This window comes from Notolepis coatsorum (genome assembly GCF_963971535.1).
Source record: "Notolepis coatsorum genome assembly, chromosome: 7".
Taxonomy (NCBI): Eukaryota; Metazoa; Chordata; class Actinopteri; order Aulopiformes; family Paralepididae; genus Notolepis; species Notolepis coatsorum.
Genome location: NC_140171.1, coordinates 69,317,575 through 69,335,402, shown reverse-complemented (window position 1 = coordinate 69,335,402; position 17,828 = coordinate 69,317,575). Strand labels below are relative to the sequence as shown.

At 47.5% G+C, this 17,828-nt stretch overlaps 1 protein-coding gene across 1 annotated transcript in view; it reads left to right on the top strand.

Annotated features, from left to right (window-relative positions):
• Window positions 1-323: 323 nt before the first annotated feature.
• Window positions 324-17,828, top strand: part of frmpd1a (FERM and PDZ domain containing 1a) — a gene marked incomplete at both ends in the record, with an annotated part of 154,508 nt that continues 137,003 nt past the window's right edge. Inside the window, one exon of the mRNA XM_084318302.1 lies at window positions 324-442. Coding sequence (XP_084174428.1) covers window positions 324-442 — 119 coding nt within the window. The remainder of the gene's footprint in view (window positions 443-17,828) is intronic.

Here is a 17,828-nt window from a genome sequence, read left to right as displayed (position 1 = left end):
GGTTTGTGTGTGTGTGTGGGGGGGGTACTATACTGGTATATTTGGTATGGTATATTGTGTGTACATGCCTGTTTTCATGCTTGTGTGTGTTTATAGCCGAACTTATGGTAGCCTATGTGTGAATTATTTAAATAAATAAATAAACGTGCAATGTGCCATATTCTACTATATACTACATATATAATAGAACATATATACTACTTACTCTCACTACTAGATTCCATCCTTCCGTCTGTATTCTGTAGCCACAGTGGTCCTTGGCTTCTAACCTCTTCTGCAGTGCCCTTTGTGTGACCCTTTAACCTTTGATCCCTGCCAGGTAAATGGAGGAGCAGGACAGAAGCCGCTCCCCGTCCCGCAGGACCAGCCGGGTGGAGCAGGTGGTGGGGCGATGGCTGAGACGGTCTAGAGACTTAGGCAGCAGGTCTCACTCTCTCACCAGGTCTGTCTCCCCTTCTCTATCTGTCTCGCTCTCTCACCAGGTCTGTCTCTCCTTCTCTATCTGTCTCACTCTCTCACCAGGTCTGTCTCTCCTTCTCTATCTGTCTCGCTCTCTCACCAGGTCTGTCTCCCCTTCTCTATCTGTCTCACTCTCTCACCAGGTCTGTCTCTCCTTCTCTATCCGTCTCACTCTCTCACCAGGTCTGTCTCCCCTTCTCTATCCGTCTCACTCTCTCACCAGGTCTGTCTCTCCTTCTCTATCCGTCTCACTCTCTCACCAGGTCTGTCTCCCCTTCTCTATCCGTCTCACTCTCTCACCAGGTCTGTCTCTCCTTCTCTATCTGTCTCACTCTCTCACCAGGTCTGTCTCTCCTTCTCTATCCGTCTCACTCTCTCACCAGGTCTGTCTCCCCTTCTCTATCCGTCTCACTCTCTCACCAGGTCTGTCTCTCCTTCTCTATCTGTCTCACTCTCTCACCAGGTCTGTCTCTCCTTCTCTATCTGTCTCGCTCTCTCACCAGGTCTGTCTCCCCTTCTATATCTGTCTCGCTCTCTCACCAGGTCTGTCTCTCCTTCTCTATCTGTCTCACTCTCTCACCAGGTCTGTCTCTCCTTCTCTATCTGTCTCACTCTCTCACCAGGTCTGTCTCTCCTTCTCTATCTGGCTCACTCTCTCACCAGGTATGTCTCCCCTTCTCTATCCGTCTCACTCTCTCACCAGGTCTGTCTCTCCTTCTCTATCTGTCTCACTCTCTCACCAGGTCTGTCTCTACTTCTCTATCCGTCTCACTCTCTCACCAGGTCTGTCTCTCCTTCTCTATCCGTCTCACTCTCTCACCAGGTCTGTCTCCCCTTCTCTATCCGTCTCACTCTCTCACCAGGTCTGTCTCTCCTTCTCTATCTGTCTCACTCTCTCACCAGGTCTGTCTCTCCTTCTCTATCTGTCTCGCTCTCTCACCAGGTCTGTCTCCCCTTCTCTATCTGTCTCGCTCTCTCACCAGGTCTGTCTCTCCTTCTCTATCTGTCTCACTCTCTCACCAGGTCTGTCTCTCCTTCTCTATCTGTCTCACTCTCTCACCAGGTCTGAATCGGCATCTTTTTTTTGTTTTGTATTTTGCATTTTTCTATTTCTCTGTCTGTATCGCTCATACATACACACACACACACACACACACACACACACACACACACACACACACACACACACACACACACACACACACACACACACACACACACACACACACACACACACACACACAAATGGACAAATACACACAGACAGCTGATTTTCTAAATACCCTATGTTACAAAGGATCAGATTAAACCGAATATATATATTTATTTATTGATATATATTGCATAGTATTTGTATATCGTTTGATATCCCTTGTATATTCCTTGTACATATACACGGAATATCCCTTTAGCCCAGACCATAATATTTCATTCTCCTATTGGACAGCGGTCCACAGGCGCCAGAGCCGTGCCTCCGGAGTCAGGTTCAAAGTCACCGTCAAGACATGTCTGAACATGCCCGGCCTTGCCCAGGGCTACGAGACAGAAATGAGGCTGGCACTAGTTTGTTCACCGTGCATATAAATATGGCGCAGGTGAATACAGAAGCACTTAGTCTTACTTAGTCAGAAGTCAAGAGTTACCCAATAAGTTGAAGCCTCACCCACGATACAACGTGTGGTGAAGTATGGCCTGTTTGGCCCCAGAATAGAGCATTGAGACCGCGTGCGAATTAATAACTGAATTGTCAGAGTTTGGCGCTATACCGTCGAGTGCGACATATTTCTATTAAGTCAGTAATAGTCTATTTGTGTATAGTGTATCGTGCGGCTAAAGTTCTACAGTGACCAGCATCACCAACGCTTCCTCGTATTAGCTAGAGTTCTTATCCAGGCTGGGCTGCTTTCATGGCGCTTTCACCCGAGGAGACCTAGACGAGAACCGTGTGGACATGTACACTGGATTAATCTACCCGACGACTACATAGCCCTTTGCGGCTGGATTATATTTGCTTTGGTCCTGTGATTTATGGAGCGGAGAATCGCCGACGCTTACACGTGTTGGATTTACCCCGCGAGGAGCCAAGTCGAGTCGGCGCCTCAGAGAGCCTGAGGCCGGCTAGCTTTCTTCACTGTGGAGCTACAGTCTACGGAGAACAGCTGTATTCGTCTGTGGATCAAGAGGCTATTGCACCGTCTCCTGTACTTGGAGTCTCCTTAGTCATCGTTGACCAGACTCTCTACTACCGACAGATCCTCTACCCCTGCTGGCTTACAACCAGGGGGACCCTTCCAGTATCTCCCGCTATATATTACTAGTGTACCATAGATATAATTCCCTAAGATTCAGGTTGTATAATTACCTCCTGCGTAACCAGAGAATGGACATTCATTGTTGATTTGCCTACGCACATTCCTTTGCCTTACAAGTGCATTCAAAGTATAATAGAGAAGTATTATGTACCTTTTGCTGCAATAAATACTTAAAGACAACTTTGTGTAGAACCGGTTCATTGTGGGAAGTGTTCATTATATTTAGATATCATGTACTGTATGGCCAGTAATTAAAGTACATAAAGCGGTAGTGGTTTAATGATACCATACTTATCAATACAGTCAGGGAATTGTACCCCTCAGTTACAATTGGTCCTTCGAGCCGGAGGGTAACTAGTGTAATATTAATATAGTGGTATTAATATTGACATGGCCTATGATGAACACTCCACAAAACGGTTCTCCTAAAGTAGATCGCCCGCAGCGTAGACGGCAGACACCTCAGTACTTAGAGGATTACGTTGCCAATATACTACCTAGCCTTCTACAGACGGTAAACGCGGAAAAAGTAGATAGTAAAATTATGTCCGACCCTATCGACCAGGCTACCCCGCCAATAGAGGCCCTAGTGGGTTCTAACGTAACTGACCAAGCTCACGGTAGGGACCAGGAGGGACCCGACATGACTTTACCCCCCGCCAAGACCGAAGAAGTAGTCCCCGGAGAGCTCCAGGATAAAGACAGCTCTCCAGGGATGGAACTCTACCCGCTACAAGAAGAGGAGAGCACCCCGGAGATGGATCTCCAGGACTCGCCACAGGAGAACAGATCTCCAACGAGTACTGCCAGGAGCGGATCACCTCAACCAGCGTCTTCCCCCAGCGAGGCGGACAAGATGCTGGCACAGGCATTCCTCGCCAGCCTAGCAGCCTCAACAGAGCGCGATCGACTCCAAGCACAGACGCTTAGTGAGCGCGAACATTCTTCCATGGAAAGAGAACGCCTTCAAGCGCAGCAACGGAGCGACGAAGATCGTATACGTCTAGAGATTAGACGCCTTCAGACGGAAGAGAATATGGTAAGGGACCGGGCCGAAGCCCAGCGCGCCGCCGCCGAAGCCCAGCGCGCCGCTGCCGGTGCCCAAAGAGAAGCAGAGCGCGACCTCGCTCTCACCAAGCGCGAAGCCGAGCGCGACCGATTACAAGCGCAGATAATGGAGCAGCTGATCACCAGGGCAACACCCCCTCCCTCCGCACGGGGTTCCAGGGCCTCGTCAAGACAAGGGTCAAGGGCACCCTCCCCTACCCGATCAAGCGACCCTGAGCCCGACCACCAGAGAGAGCCTATACACCCCTCCGAACCCCTTCCCCGACCGGTCCAAGTGAGACCCAGCTACAAGGAAGAAACGGTCTACACCGCGGAGAGGCTAAATAGACGACTACAGGATCTAGAGGACCTGCCAGAGGAAGAAGAAGAGGGAGAGGAGGAGAGTCAAGCCCGACAGCAGCACAGTACTCCACAGGACCAGGAGGTCCAGTACAGCCCAGGCTCTACCCCCGCGGCTCTGCGCTACAGACCCCCGACTCAATTCACGGGTGAGCTTGACGCACGACCAGCCCCGAGGAATAGCACCTGGATACGCGGGCCATGGTACCCAGCAGGTACCAGCCCACCAAGAGGCGTAAGAGGAGACTCGCCTAGGAGGCCTCTCTTCCAACGCTCACCGATGTGCCAGCCATCCATGGCATCATACATTGGCACACCGACGTTTCCGGACTTCACCCACGAGAACAGAGCACAGTACACGGAGCTACGAATGTGCTTAGAGACAATGATGTCCGATGTAGCTGATGAACCGTACAAGTATGCTATCCTACTGAAGCACCTCAAGGTGCCCCGAGCGCACAATATAGCGCTGGCCTATGCCACCTCTACTACCCCATACACAGCGGCTCTAGCAGCACTCGACCAAAGATATGGACGCATATGGGACTACGTAATACAAGAGATAAGGCATATTGACCGCCTACCCCCAGCCACAGACAATCGCTCACTAGATGACCTGTCTATCAAGGTACAATCCCTGGTAGGGATGCTGGGGGCGCAAAGAGAAAAGGGTATGCACGAACTGTACGCGAACTCTAATGTCGAGAGGATTTTAGAGAAGCTTCCGCCCGCCCGACAAGAGCGCTTCAGGCGGCAAAGAGACCACCGTGATCCTAACGGTCCCGAGCCATCCCTCCTAGACCTAGCCGACTTCCTGGCGAGAGAAGTCAACAGCCTACGTTTGGATACGTTCATGCGGAGCACCCCAAGCTCCAGAGAGGGACCTAGGAGAGCAAACGATGGCCGAAGATTGGTGACCGTCATGCACCAATCAGAATCAGTACCGAGCAGCAAGAACCACAGTACCCCCTCGATGAAAGAGAAGTGGAAGATGGTGTGCCCGTACTGCGAAAAGGAACACTGGTTGTCACAATGTGACACGTTCAAGAAGATGACCGCCGACGAGGTGAGTCAATGGATAAAGTCCAACCGACGCTGTTACCGATGTGCGCGTAGTCACATGGCAGCCGATTGCCGCTTAAAGAAGAGGTGTAGTCGGTGTGACGGAGCCCACCTAGATGTCCTACACGACAGTAACAGAAGAAAGCCTGCACCCTCAAGCAGCACAAAGGCAAGTGTTATGTACATTGACCCCGCCAGCAGCGGGGGCGCCCGGGTGCTCTTAAAGGTGGTCCGCGTAACACTGAGTTACCAAGACAAGGTCATGGACACTTACGCCGTCCTTGACGACGGGTCAGAGAAGACCCTTCTCCTCGCGTCCGCTGCGGCCCAGCTGGGGCTGCGGGGGAGCGAAAACCAGATGACGATTCGGACAATAAGAAGAGATCTAAAGACGATAAAGGGCGAGAATGTCTCCTTCACTATCGCAGCAAGCGGGCAGCCAGAGAGACGGTATAGGATTACTAATGCTTTCACCAGCCAAGAAATAGGCCTGTCGCAGTACACCTACCCCATCGCCAAGCTGATGGATAAATATGTGCACCTGCGTCAACTACCTATACCGCTCATAGACGGTGCCACCCCGACCCTGCTGATAGGCTCCGACCATGCAGACCTCATAGTCCCGATTGACCGGGTCCACACAGGGCCCAGAGGCTGTCCTGCAGCAGTCGAGACCCGCCTAGGATGGACATTACAAGGCCCCCTCGCTAAGTCTCTTAACCGAACAGCAGCCACTAGCTGCCTCCACTCCAGAGTGACAGAAGAAGACACCACCCTCCTACAGCATGTCGAGAGGCTATGGACACTAGAGACAATGCCCTTTAAGAACGAAAAGAAAGACATTCGTTCCAAGGAAGACATTTACGCTATAGCCCTCCTCGAGCAAGGGACAAAGAGAGTCAAAGTCAACGGAGTGATGAGATACGCAACTCCACTCCTGAAGCGAGAGGGTATGCCTACCTTCCATGCCCCAAAAGAAGCGACGGAGCGGTATCTATTGAACACAGAGCGGCGCCTAGCCAGAGACCCCGCTCAAGAGACGGTGTACCGCGCTGAGATTAACAAGCTAATCACAGCGGGACACATAAAGAAAATTGACATTAAAGAGGCCGATCAGACGACCGAATCATGGTACGTGCCGCACCACAAAGTCCACCACAACGGCAAGGATCGTATTGTGTTCAACTGCAGCTACCAGATCGGATCACAAAATCTGAATAAAGAGCTCTTGCCCGGCCCAACACTCGGCCCCTCTCTACTAGGCGTGTTACTACGTTTCCGCCAAGACAAGGTGGCCATCAGCGGCGACATCAAAGGGATGTTCCTGCAGGTGAGACTAGTGGAGGAGGACAAGCCCCTGCTGCGGTTCCTATGGAGAGAGAGGATCGGGGATGAGCAACCAGCCATCTATCAATGGGAAGTCCTCCCTTTCGGAACCACATGCAGCCCATGCTGTGCTACGTTTGCACTGCAAAAACACGTCGCAGAGGACCCAGCAGCTGATGAAGAGGTCCGACAAAGTGTAGGAAATAGTTTCTACGTGGACAACTGTCTGCAAAGCGTCTCGACGCCAGAAGAAGCCGAGGCCCTTCTACTCAAGCTCCGCGCCTCCCTGATCAAAGGCGGCTTTGATCTCAGGCAGTGGGCCAGCAGCGACCCGCAAGTATTGCGCAGCCTCTCCCCCGAGGACAAGGCAGCAAGCAGCGAGACCTGGATGGCGACCATCCCAGGAGAAGCCCAAGAAATGACATTAGGACTAGTCTGGCGCTTCAAAACAGACTCGCTCCATTATAAACACACACCCCTGACCAAGGAGCAGGGAAGGTCGACTGCACTACCGACCACCAGACGGAGTGTATACAGAACACTCGCCAGACAATATGACCCGTTGGGATGTATTCTACCTTACACCACCAGGGCAAAGATGATTGTAAGAGCGTTATGGGACAAGGACCAGGGCTGGGACGACCCCATACCTGAACACCTTGCATCCACATGGAGAGAGTGGGAGACGGAACTCAGCTCACTCCCAGGTGTCAACATACGCCGCAGCTACTTCCCACCCACAGTGAGGCCGGAGACGTGCCAGATGGACCTGCACGTCTTCAGCGACGCCTCCGAAGTAGCCTACGGTTCGGTGGCCTACTTGCGTGCCCGAGAGGAGGGAGGAGAAATACATACTGCTTTCATCCTGGCTCGCTCTAGAATAGCCCCACGAAAGCAACAATCTATCCCGCGTCTAGAGCTCTGCGCAGCCCTAGCAGGAGCGCAACTCGCCACGTTAATCCAACGTGAACTCACCATTCCGGTGCAAAGAACAATCTTGTGGTCAGACTCCACGACAGTACTCACATGGATCCGGTCTGATTCGTGCAGATACAAGGTCTTCGTGGGAGTCAGAGTCACAGAGATTCAAGATTTAACAGAAGTAGCAAGCTGGAGGTATGTGGACACAAAACACAACCCAGCTGACGTCATCACCCGGGGAATGTCCCTGGATGACCTCACCCGTCACAACCTATACAGTGACGGGCCAGAGTTCCTCAAGCTCCCGGAAGAAGAGTGGCCTACACCCACCCCACGGGAAGCGAGTAAAGAGGAGGCCGAAAACAAGAAATCTATGTTCTGTGGATTGAACACACTCGTCTCCACAGACCCCGACATAGACGATTGCCTCACCCTAGAGAGTGCGCAGCTAAAGACATTCCTGTGGCACCACCCAGAGGTTCAGCTCACTACTGACATTACTGCAGCTGACTACGAAGAAGCAGAACTTCTTCTACTACAACGAGCCCAGAGAGACTCGTTCCCCGATGAGCTAGACTGTCTACAGGGAGCAAAGCCCGTCCCATCAGACAGCAGACTGCTCCACCTAGCCCCCGAGAGCGACGCCCATGGTCTCATCAGAGTGGGTGGTCGTCTGCGGAGAGCTCCAGACTTACCGGATGACGTCAAGTACCCGATTGTCTTAAACAGCCGACACAAGGTCACAGAGCTGATCATAAAGAAATACGACGAGGATGTGCATCACGCCGGGGCAGAGAGAGTCTTCGCGGAGATCAGACGTCGTTATTGGATACTGCAAGGGAGAGAAGCAGTGCGGCGCTTCCAGCGAACCTGTCTAGACTGTCGTAAGTGGCGAGCGCAGCCCAGTATACCCCGGATGGCTGACCTACCTCCCTGTCGCCTCCGACTCGGCGACAAGCCTTTTCACTCCACCGGTATGGACTGTTTCGGCCCGCTGTATATAAAGAAAGGAAGAGGAACCGAGAAGCGGTGGGGTATTGTATTCAAATGCATGACCACCCGAGCGATGCATATAGAACTCCTTCCAACCATGAGCACAGACTCATTCCTTATGGCCTTCCGAAGATTCACATCGCGGAAAGGCAAACCGTCTATATTATTGTCTGATCACGGGACAAACTTCAAAGGCGGAGAAAGAGAGCTGAGAGAGAGCTTCCAAGCTATGGGCCCAGAACTTAAGACCCACCTCGCTCCATCCCAGATTGACTTCCAGTTTAATCCCCCGAACGCACCTCACTTCGGTGGAACTTGGGAACGAGAAGTACGTTCAATAAAGACAGCCCTGTACGCCGTGCTTGGGGCCCAGACCGTGGCGGAAGAAGTCCTAATGACAGTCCTCACGGAGATCGAGGGAGTATTGAACTCAAAGCCCCTCGGTTACGTCTCAAGTGATGTAGCAGATGTCGACCCAGTCACCCCCAACACACTCTTGATGGTGCGGCTGGACCCCGCGCTACCACAGACAATGTACAGGCCTGAAGAAGCGAACGGCCGAAGAATGTGGAGGTACAGTCAAGTATTGGCTGACAAGTTTTGGAACAGCTTCCTACTCCACTATCTACCGTCTCTACAGACCCGCCAGAAATGGGTGAAAGAGAGAGACAATTTGACAGAAGGAACAGTCGTCATGATTATCGACCAGTCACTACCCCGAGCTATGTGGCCGGCTGGCCGCGTAAGCAAAGTGATCACCGGTGCCGACGGAAAGGTCCGAGCAGCCGAAGTGCTCGTCCAAGGGCGGATCTACACCCGACCCGTGGCGAGGCTAATAGAACTGCCAAGGCTCCCCGATACTATCGATGACGACCATGACCCCATGACTTTGTGAACTGACCGACCCCTCACAACAGACATTGAGTAGTGGACAGTGCGGTTAATCTGTCTCTGCTTAGCTAATTAGGTGGGACTAATTAGGGTGCGGCTGTTACAAAGGATCAGATTAAACCGAATATATATATTTATTTATTGATATATATTGCATAGTATTTGTATATCGTTTGATATCCCTTGTATATTCCTTGTACATATACACGGAATATCCCTTTAGCCCAGACCATAATATTTCATTCTCCTATTGGACAGCGGTCCACAGGCGCCAGAGCCGTGCCTCCGGAGTCAGGTTCAAAGTCACCGTCAAGACATGTCTGAACATGCCCGGCCTTGCCCAGGGCTACGAGACAGAAATGAGGCTGGCACTAGTTTGTTCACCGTGCATATAAATATGGCGCAGGTGAATACAGAAGCACTTAGTCTTACTTAGTCAGAAGTCAAGAGTTACCCAATAAGTTGAAGCCTCACCCACGATACAACGTGCGGTGAAGTATGGCCTGTTTGGCCCCAGAATAGAGCATTGAGACCGCGTGCGAATTAATAACTGAATTGTCAGAGTTTGGCGCTATACCGTTGAGTGCGACATATTTCTATTAAGTCAGTAATAGTCTATTTGTGTATAGTGTATCGTGCGGCTAAAGTTCTACAGTGACCAGCATCACCAACGCTTCCTCGTATTAGCTAGAGTTCTTATCCAGGCTGGGCTGCTTTCATGGCGCTTTCACCCGAGGAGACCTAGACGAGAACCGTGTGGACATGTACACTGGATTAATCTACCCGACGACTACATAGCCCTTTGCGGCTGGATTATATTTGCTTTGGTCCTGTGATTTATGGAGCGGAGAATCGCCGACGCTTACACGTGTTGGATTTACCCCGCGAGGAGCCAAGTCGAGTCGGCGCCTCAGAGAGCCTGAGGCCGGCTAGCTTTCTTCACTGTGGAGCTACAGTCTACGGAGAACAGCTGTATTCGTCTGTGGATCAAGAGGCTATTGCACCGTCTCCTGTACTTGGAGTCTCCTTAGTCATCGTTGACCAGACTCTCTACTACCGACAGATCCTCTACCCCTGCTGGCTTACAACCAGGGGGACCCTTCCAGTATCTCCCGCTATATATTACTAGTGTACCATAGATATAATTCCCTAAGATTCAGGTTGTATAATTACCTCCTGCGTAACCAGAGAATGGACATTCATTGTTGATTTGCCTACGCACATTCCTTTGCCTTACAAGTGCATTCAAAGTATAATAGAGAAGTATTATGTACCTTTTGCTGCAATAAATACTTAAAGACAACTTTGTGTAGAACCGGTTCATTGTGGGAAGTGTTCATTATATTTAGATATCATGTACTGTATGGCCAGTAATTAAAGTACATAAAGCGGTAGTGGTTTAATGATACCATACTTATCAATACAGTCAGGGAATTGTACCCCTCAGTTACACCCTATACTCCATATATGTATATCCTGTGGAAATGTGGCAAATATTGGATTGCTTCTAACAGATATTTCTGACCACTTTCCAAATATTTCAGCTAACATTGTCTACTGTGAATTACCAAGAAGGGCAAATATTTTAAATGCAGAATATTCAACAAAATAAATACTGAGCGCTTTAGGATGTTGATTGATGATATTTCATGGGATAATGTTTATACTTTTATAGACATATTTTGCATATTAGACTTTCTTCTTTTTATTCACTTCTGTCTTTAACTCATTCAGCGACAGGGATTAGCCATGTCCCATTCTAGCTATGCCACTCTTTAAAGATAGAGGTGCGTCACCTTGTTTGTAGAGCTATATCTATTATTCTATATTATAGCTATGGAGACAATACTATAGTCATTTGACAGTGACTTTCTTCCGTCGAACATGCAAATATGAGATAATTCTTCATGCATACGTTTGCACGTTATCCCGTGGTGAATATAAGTATAGTTTAGGAGTGATCCGGGATCATTCCTGAAAAGCTGAGTTATAGGGCGCTACGTGTATTCTACTATAAGTGTTGGCGTTTCTTGCCTGGACATGCTACTATTTCCAAATCAAATGTATATACGGTAATAGGTATTATGTTTCATCATGAATGCATGAAAGGGGGAGGGTTGTTTTTTTATGCTCTGATGGCCAGTAACTGCATTCGTGTTGAACACTACAGACGCTGATCAGCTGGATCGATATGAAAACATTGTTGGATCAAGCTGAAATTGATGTCAGATAGTCCTTACCTTTGGTCGGGGGTATTCCAAAAATAATATTCCAATTGTCTGATCGCGATTTCCAGTATTGGTGTCCATCTGGTCCCGGACATAATTTGGTACAACTTGGATAGAGTGTGCCAGATGCGTTTCGAACTGGTCGGATGAAGCGATTTACTCGGCTCTGTCTAAATTTTGCGCCCGGAGGGATTTAAATGTAACACACGGTCTGGAACAGGGTTTACTGCACTCTCGATACTGCCACCTAGCCTGATCTGGCCGGTACTGCACCCTCTGGGTCCCAGTATGCCCTATAGGCAAGTCAATATATGGTTTAACCCCAAAAAAATTGATACAAAAGGTTTTTCAATGGATTCTGGTAGTATTGGGCGTGCTAAATAACATACTAAAAGTCGACCAAAATCGACCCCTCCGAAAGCCGTCATTTCCAAGATGGCGTCCCAGCTGGCGCCGGGGCGATTAAAATGGCTATATCTCAAATTAAGAAAATGGTGCAAAGGATTTCTCAACTGATTCTGGTACATCTGGGTATGCTCACTAACATACTAAAAGTCTAGGAAAATACACCTTCCAGAAAGGCTTCATTTTCAAGATGGCGTCCAAAATTGCGGCTGGCCAAGCTTAAAATGGCTATATATATGTCAATATAAAAATTATATAAATGATTTTGTCATTTGATTCTGGTACCCCAAGTACCCCTAGACATACTTAGGAACATACTAAAGTTTTAGGGAAATACACCTTCCGAAGAGGCTTAATTTTCAAAATGGTGTCCAAAATGACGACTGGGAGCTTAGAATGCCTGTATCTCAAATGGGAAAACATTTCTAAAGGATTTATAAACTGATTCTGGCACCTCTATACATTAATAACGAGCAAAATATCTAGCTAAATATATCTGCTAGGAATGCATCATTTGCATCATCAAAATGGCTGCCTGTAGCTTATTTTGGCTAAAATTAAAATTGGTTATTATATTCAACCTACAGTAGAAAGCTGGCTTTGGTGTTGAACACAAAATAAATGACCCACTTATTGTGGTCTTTAGGCCTACTCATCATCATCTTCAGGATCCTCTGGGAGAAACTTGTTATGTGGATTGTCACATTCATGAAGTTGACATGGTCCACAGACGGTAGTACAAGGTAGTCCATATTTTCTGCATGAGCAGCGAAGTGTCTTGCAGGCAGTGGTACAGTTACAATGAATGACCTTCAAGAGACTGTCTGGAGCAGCATTCATTGTTGACATGAGTGGGACAAATCTATTGTCCTGCAGGTTCCAGCCCCAGTCTAGAGCATCTATACCATCATCTGTTCCCATCCAGACCATGACCTGGTAGTATGCTCTACGACAGTGGAATTTGGTAGCAGATTCAGTTGGTGGTAGACGTTCAGGTGTTACCGTTGATGAAGCTGAGACAACCTTCTTGCTGAAAATGTTATATCTCATTTTTGCAAGCGAATCTGTGCACTTTCCACCAAAAAAGACAGCCATTGCTTGGCACCCAAGGTCATCGATCACATCTGTTGTCTGGTTTGGTACAGTGAATGCATTGGCACAAGCCTGAAGGACAGGATCCCCTTTTACAAGTTTTTGGAATGCTGTCTTTTTGCCAACTCCGAAGATCCGGGAAGTTGTGTCACAGCCAGTCACAGCATGGATGAACAGCAACTGAGAACACACATCCTGTCCGAGTACTTCTTTCAAATGGTTTATGGCGTACACTTTAAAACTGCCATCAGCTTTCGACTTGTCTGATCTGAAATAAAGGCCCTTGCTATCTCTCTGTGCATAGTAAAGAAGTAAGACGAGGAGATCAGTATCTTCTCCAATCAGCGTCGTGGTGTGAAGAAGAGATGATCCCACTGCGGCCCTTACTATGTCTACATCAGCATCTCCAAGTGAATTGACCACAGTGCAATCCCGTTCTTTCAGTTCATCACTTATCATGTGGATCAGTTTCTGTTTATTCAGATCTCTTGACAGGAACTCCTCCTTCTTACCTGAGAACTCTGTCTCAGCAGTGAAGTTGACAATGGGATGAATATTGTTTCCTCTTCTTTGATGTGTGTTGTCTTTAATGGATGGCCCATCCTCATAGCCATCAAACACAATGGTTGTAGCTGAGCCATAATGTTGGATGGTGAAGTCTGCATATGACTTTGCAATTGTGAATGCCGGCTGTCCGATCATTTTGTGCATGATGTTGCGTCCAACAGAGTCATAATCATGCACGTTCACTCCATCCTCAGCGACAACACCTGTAACAACATTCCTTAAAGAAGAGTCTGGAGAGAAAGGTGAACATATAGCAAGTTTTGAAGTGATCTTCTCCAGGTCAGCAGCATCCCTTTTCATCCTTGCCTCTGTTGAATCCTTGTGCTGTTCTGATGTTGTGTATGTCTGGTTTGAGAACTCCTGCATTGCAGTGTTATACTCTGATGTTATGCCCTTTGACATTGTCCAAAGGGATCTCTGATTGTCGGTCATTCCACTTCCATGTGTCATCCCTCCTGTAGTCTTCAATGACCTCATCAATGTTGTTTCGATTACATGATCTGAGCTGAGGCCTGCCCATGATTGGCTGCTGCGACGGATAACATGAAAACCCTTTTCAAATTGTCTGAAGACATCTGGGTGGTTGATGTGAAGCTGACTCATCTCTTGGACATAAAAGTGTGCCGATTTCAAGTAATTGTAATGCCCAGCCGCAGCGAATATCGGCATCAGCTGTCCATCATCATTCGTTTCAAAGTAAGCACACATTTTTGAGAAGGCTTGTTCTTGGTCCTCATTCTTTGGCCTTCCAGACTTTCTCCGCTTTGGATTACAATCAGGCTGAAATTCCATGGGAACATCACGGTCACACCGGAAATGTGTGCTACAAGCATTATGATACACACAGTCTGCAGCATGTAGATCACTATTATAGTATTCAATTCTACCTTTGACTTTGAATGACCACTCATCATTTCGTTTATCACAGCTTTGCAATATAGACTTTTCAAAGTTGTCTGTTTTCACGTAACTGTAGTCGGCACGTCCTTCATGAACATTTGTGCCGCAGAAAAGGCAATCAGTTTGGCTATTGAATAGAGCTTCAGACTGCCTAGTACTAGTCCTTTTATTAGTGGTACTTGATTCACCGCTCTGTTTCCTCTGTAAATGTAAATCAATATCTCGGCAATGTATGTACATTTTGCGGCATTCTGAATGTACTTTCATGCCAGCAGTCACATGAACAGTGTCACCTCTTTTAACACTAGCTTTATTGATCCCATCAGCACCTTTCTGACGAATCTCAACTAAATCACTTCCATCTTCCAATTTACAAATGGGACAGATCTGGGCACTGAATTGTCAGATAAAAATCAGATAATGGTCAAAAAGAAGGATTCAACTATGCTAGCTTGAGAGCTGGAGAGTGCAAACACCTCTGGCAAAGACTAGGATGAAACTGGGGCTTAAATAACACTGCCAGGCCAGACACGCCCAGGCATGCCCAAACACAGGACTAGGTCAGAAAAGAAAGAAAGAAACTGATTCAGAAAAAGAAGGCTTCAACTATGGTAGTTTGGGAGCTGGAGAGTGCAAACACCTCTAACTATAACAACTATAATGGTCAAAAAGAAGGCTTCAACTATGCTAGCTTGAGAGCTGAGAGTGCAAACACCTCTGTCAAAGACTAGAATGAAACTGGGGCTTAAATAACACTGCCAGGTCAGACACGCCCAGGCATGCCCAAACACAGGACTAGGTCAGAAAAGAAAGAAAGAAACTGATTCAGAAAAAGAAGGCTTCAACTATGGTAGTTTGGGAGCTGGAGAGTGCAAACACCTCTAACTATAACAACTATAATGGTCAAAAAGAAGGCTTCAACTATGCTAGCTTGAGAGCTGAGAGTGCAAACACCTCTGTCAAAGACTAGAATGAAACTGGGGCTTAAATAACACTGCCAGGTCAGACACGCCCAGGCATGCCCAAACACAGGACTAGGTCAGAAAAGAAAGAAAGAAACTGATTCAGAAAAAGAAGGCTTCAACAGTGGTAGTTTGGGAGCTGGAGAGTGCAAACACCTCTAACTATAACAACTATAATGGTCAAAAAGAAGGCTTCAACTATGCTAGCTTGAGAGCTGGAGAGTGCAAACACCTTTTTTAGTAAGCTATTTGTATTTGTATAGTCATTTTAAGCTCCTGGGCGCCAGTTTGGACGCCATCTTGAAAATGATGCCTTTCCGGAAGGTGTATTTTCCTAGATTTTTAGTATGTTCACAAGCATGTCTAGAGGTACCAGAATCAAGTGAAAAATCATAGTTATATATTTTTTTCTATTGAGATATATAGCCATTTTAAGCTTGGTCTGCCGCCATTTTGGACGCCATCTTGAAAATTAAGCCTTTCTGGAAGGTGTATTTTCCTAGATTTTTAGTATGTTAGTGAACATGCCCAGAGGTACCAGAATCAGTTGAGAAATCCTTTGCACCATATTCTCAATTTGAGATATAGCCATTTTAATATCTCCACCGCCATCTGGGACACCATCTTGGAAATGGCGGCTTTCGGGGGGTCGATTTTGGTCGACTTTTAGTATGTTATTTAGCACGCCCAATACTATCGGAATCCATCGAAAAACCTTTTGTATAAATTTTTTTTGGGTTAAGTGCTTTTTTTTCATAGATTGACTCGCCTACTAGGGTTGTCACAATACCAACATTTTAGTTTCGATACTATACCAATATTAATTTCGATACTTTTCAATACTTTCGATACTTTTCCTCAAAATCAGGGAAAAACTCTCAGATGTCATTATTGTTCTTTATTTTAAAACACAACAATGAACAATGACAAGTGTTGTGAAGGGCCAGATTAAACCGAATATATATATTTATTTATATATATATATTTAATTGTATTTGTATATTCTCTAATATTCCCTGATATCCCTTGTATATTCCTTGTACAATATGCATTGAATATCCATTCTAGCCTACTGAACATCCCATAATAGTCTCCATTCTACTATTGGTCGAGACCTTGGTGCCAGGCTGCCATACCCCTCAGACCCAGTTCAAACGTACCGCTCCACATGTACGAACAAGTCCTAGTTCCGCGTAGGAATCTGGCTACCGCACCACTAATGGGACTATTTGTTCATAGTGCGTATATATACTGCGCTACTAAAGTAGGACTTCCTTTTCAGTCCAGTTTCTTACCCTCCAATAGAGTCACAGACGTAAAGCCTCCCCGCGACGCCACGTGTGGGAGTAAGGCCAAGTTCGCCTACCATCGGTATTGAGACATCGTGTATATTAATATTTGAATAGTCATATTTGGCACTATATCGTCGAGTTGGACGTAGTCTATTAAGCTAATAATAGTCTGTTAATATATAGTGCTTCGTGCGGTGAGAATACTACCGTAGTCAGTACCCCATCGTTTCGGGCAGAGAACTGGCTGCTTACCCAGGGTGGTTGACCCCATGTGAAGCTGCACCCGAGGAGCCCCAGAGCCGACGAGCGAGTGGACCTGTATATCGGATTATTCTACCGACGACAGCCCGCCTTCCCAGGCACGGATTATGCTTTGTATACTTTGATTATTCCATGGATAAAGACCCCCGACACTGCCGTGTGTTGGAACCCCCCCCCCTGGAGAGGACGCAAGGTGAGGAGACGCTCTGCAAGACGAGGTCGCTTCACGTCTCTCCCCCGTGGACCGGAGAGAGCCGGCCCACAAAGAGTCCACCTGCTTTCATCTGTGGTCCAAGGATCGCTGGCGCATTGAACGGCACTACAGTGGGTTCACCTGGGATACCCTTGGCCGGACGAGGCAGCCGGATTCTACCCCCCCCCCCCCCCCTCCTACTCCTGTCGGCTTACAAGCGACCGGATTAACCCCCCTAGTGTATCTAGTATATAATCATTAAAGTATCATTGCTGTTATTCCTTAACTATTCCAGGTCGTATATTTACCACCTGCGCCATCAGAGATTGGACATTCTCTATTGATATACCGACGAATACTCTTTGCCATAAAAGTGCATACTATTTCAATTCATAAATGTAATTAAGTGATTAAGTGCTTGCTCTACACACCATTGCTGTGTAGTAATAAACGCATACTTCGACTTCGTACATTTGTGTTGGATCCGTTTCATCTACGTGAGAGTGTTTATGATAATATATTTATGCCGTGTACTGGGTGGCCGAATATTAAGTACA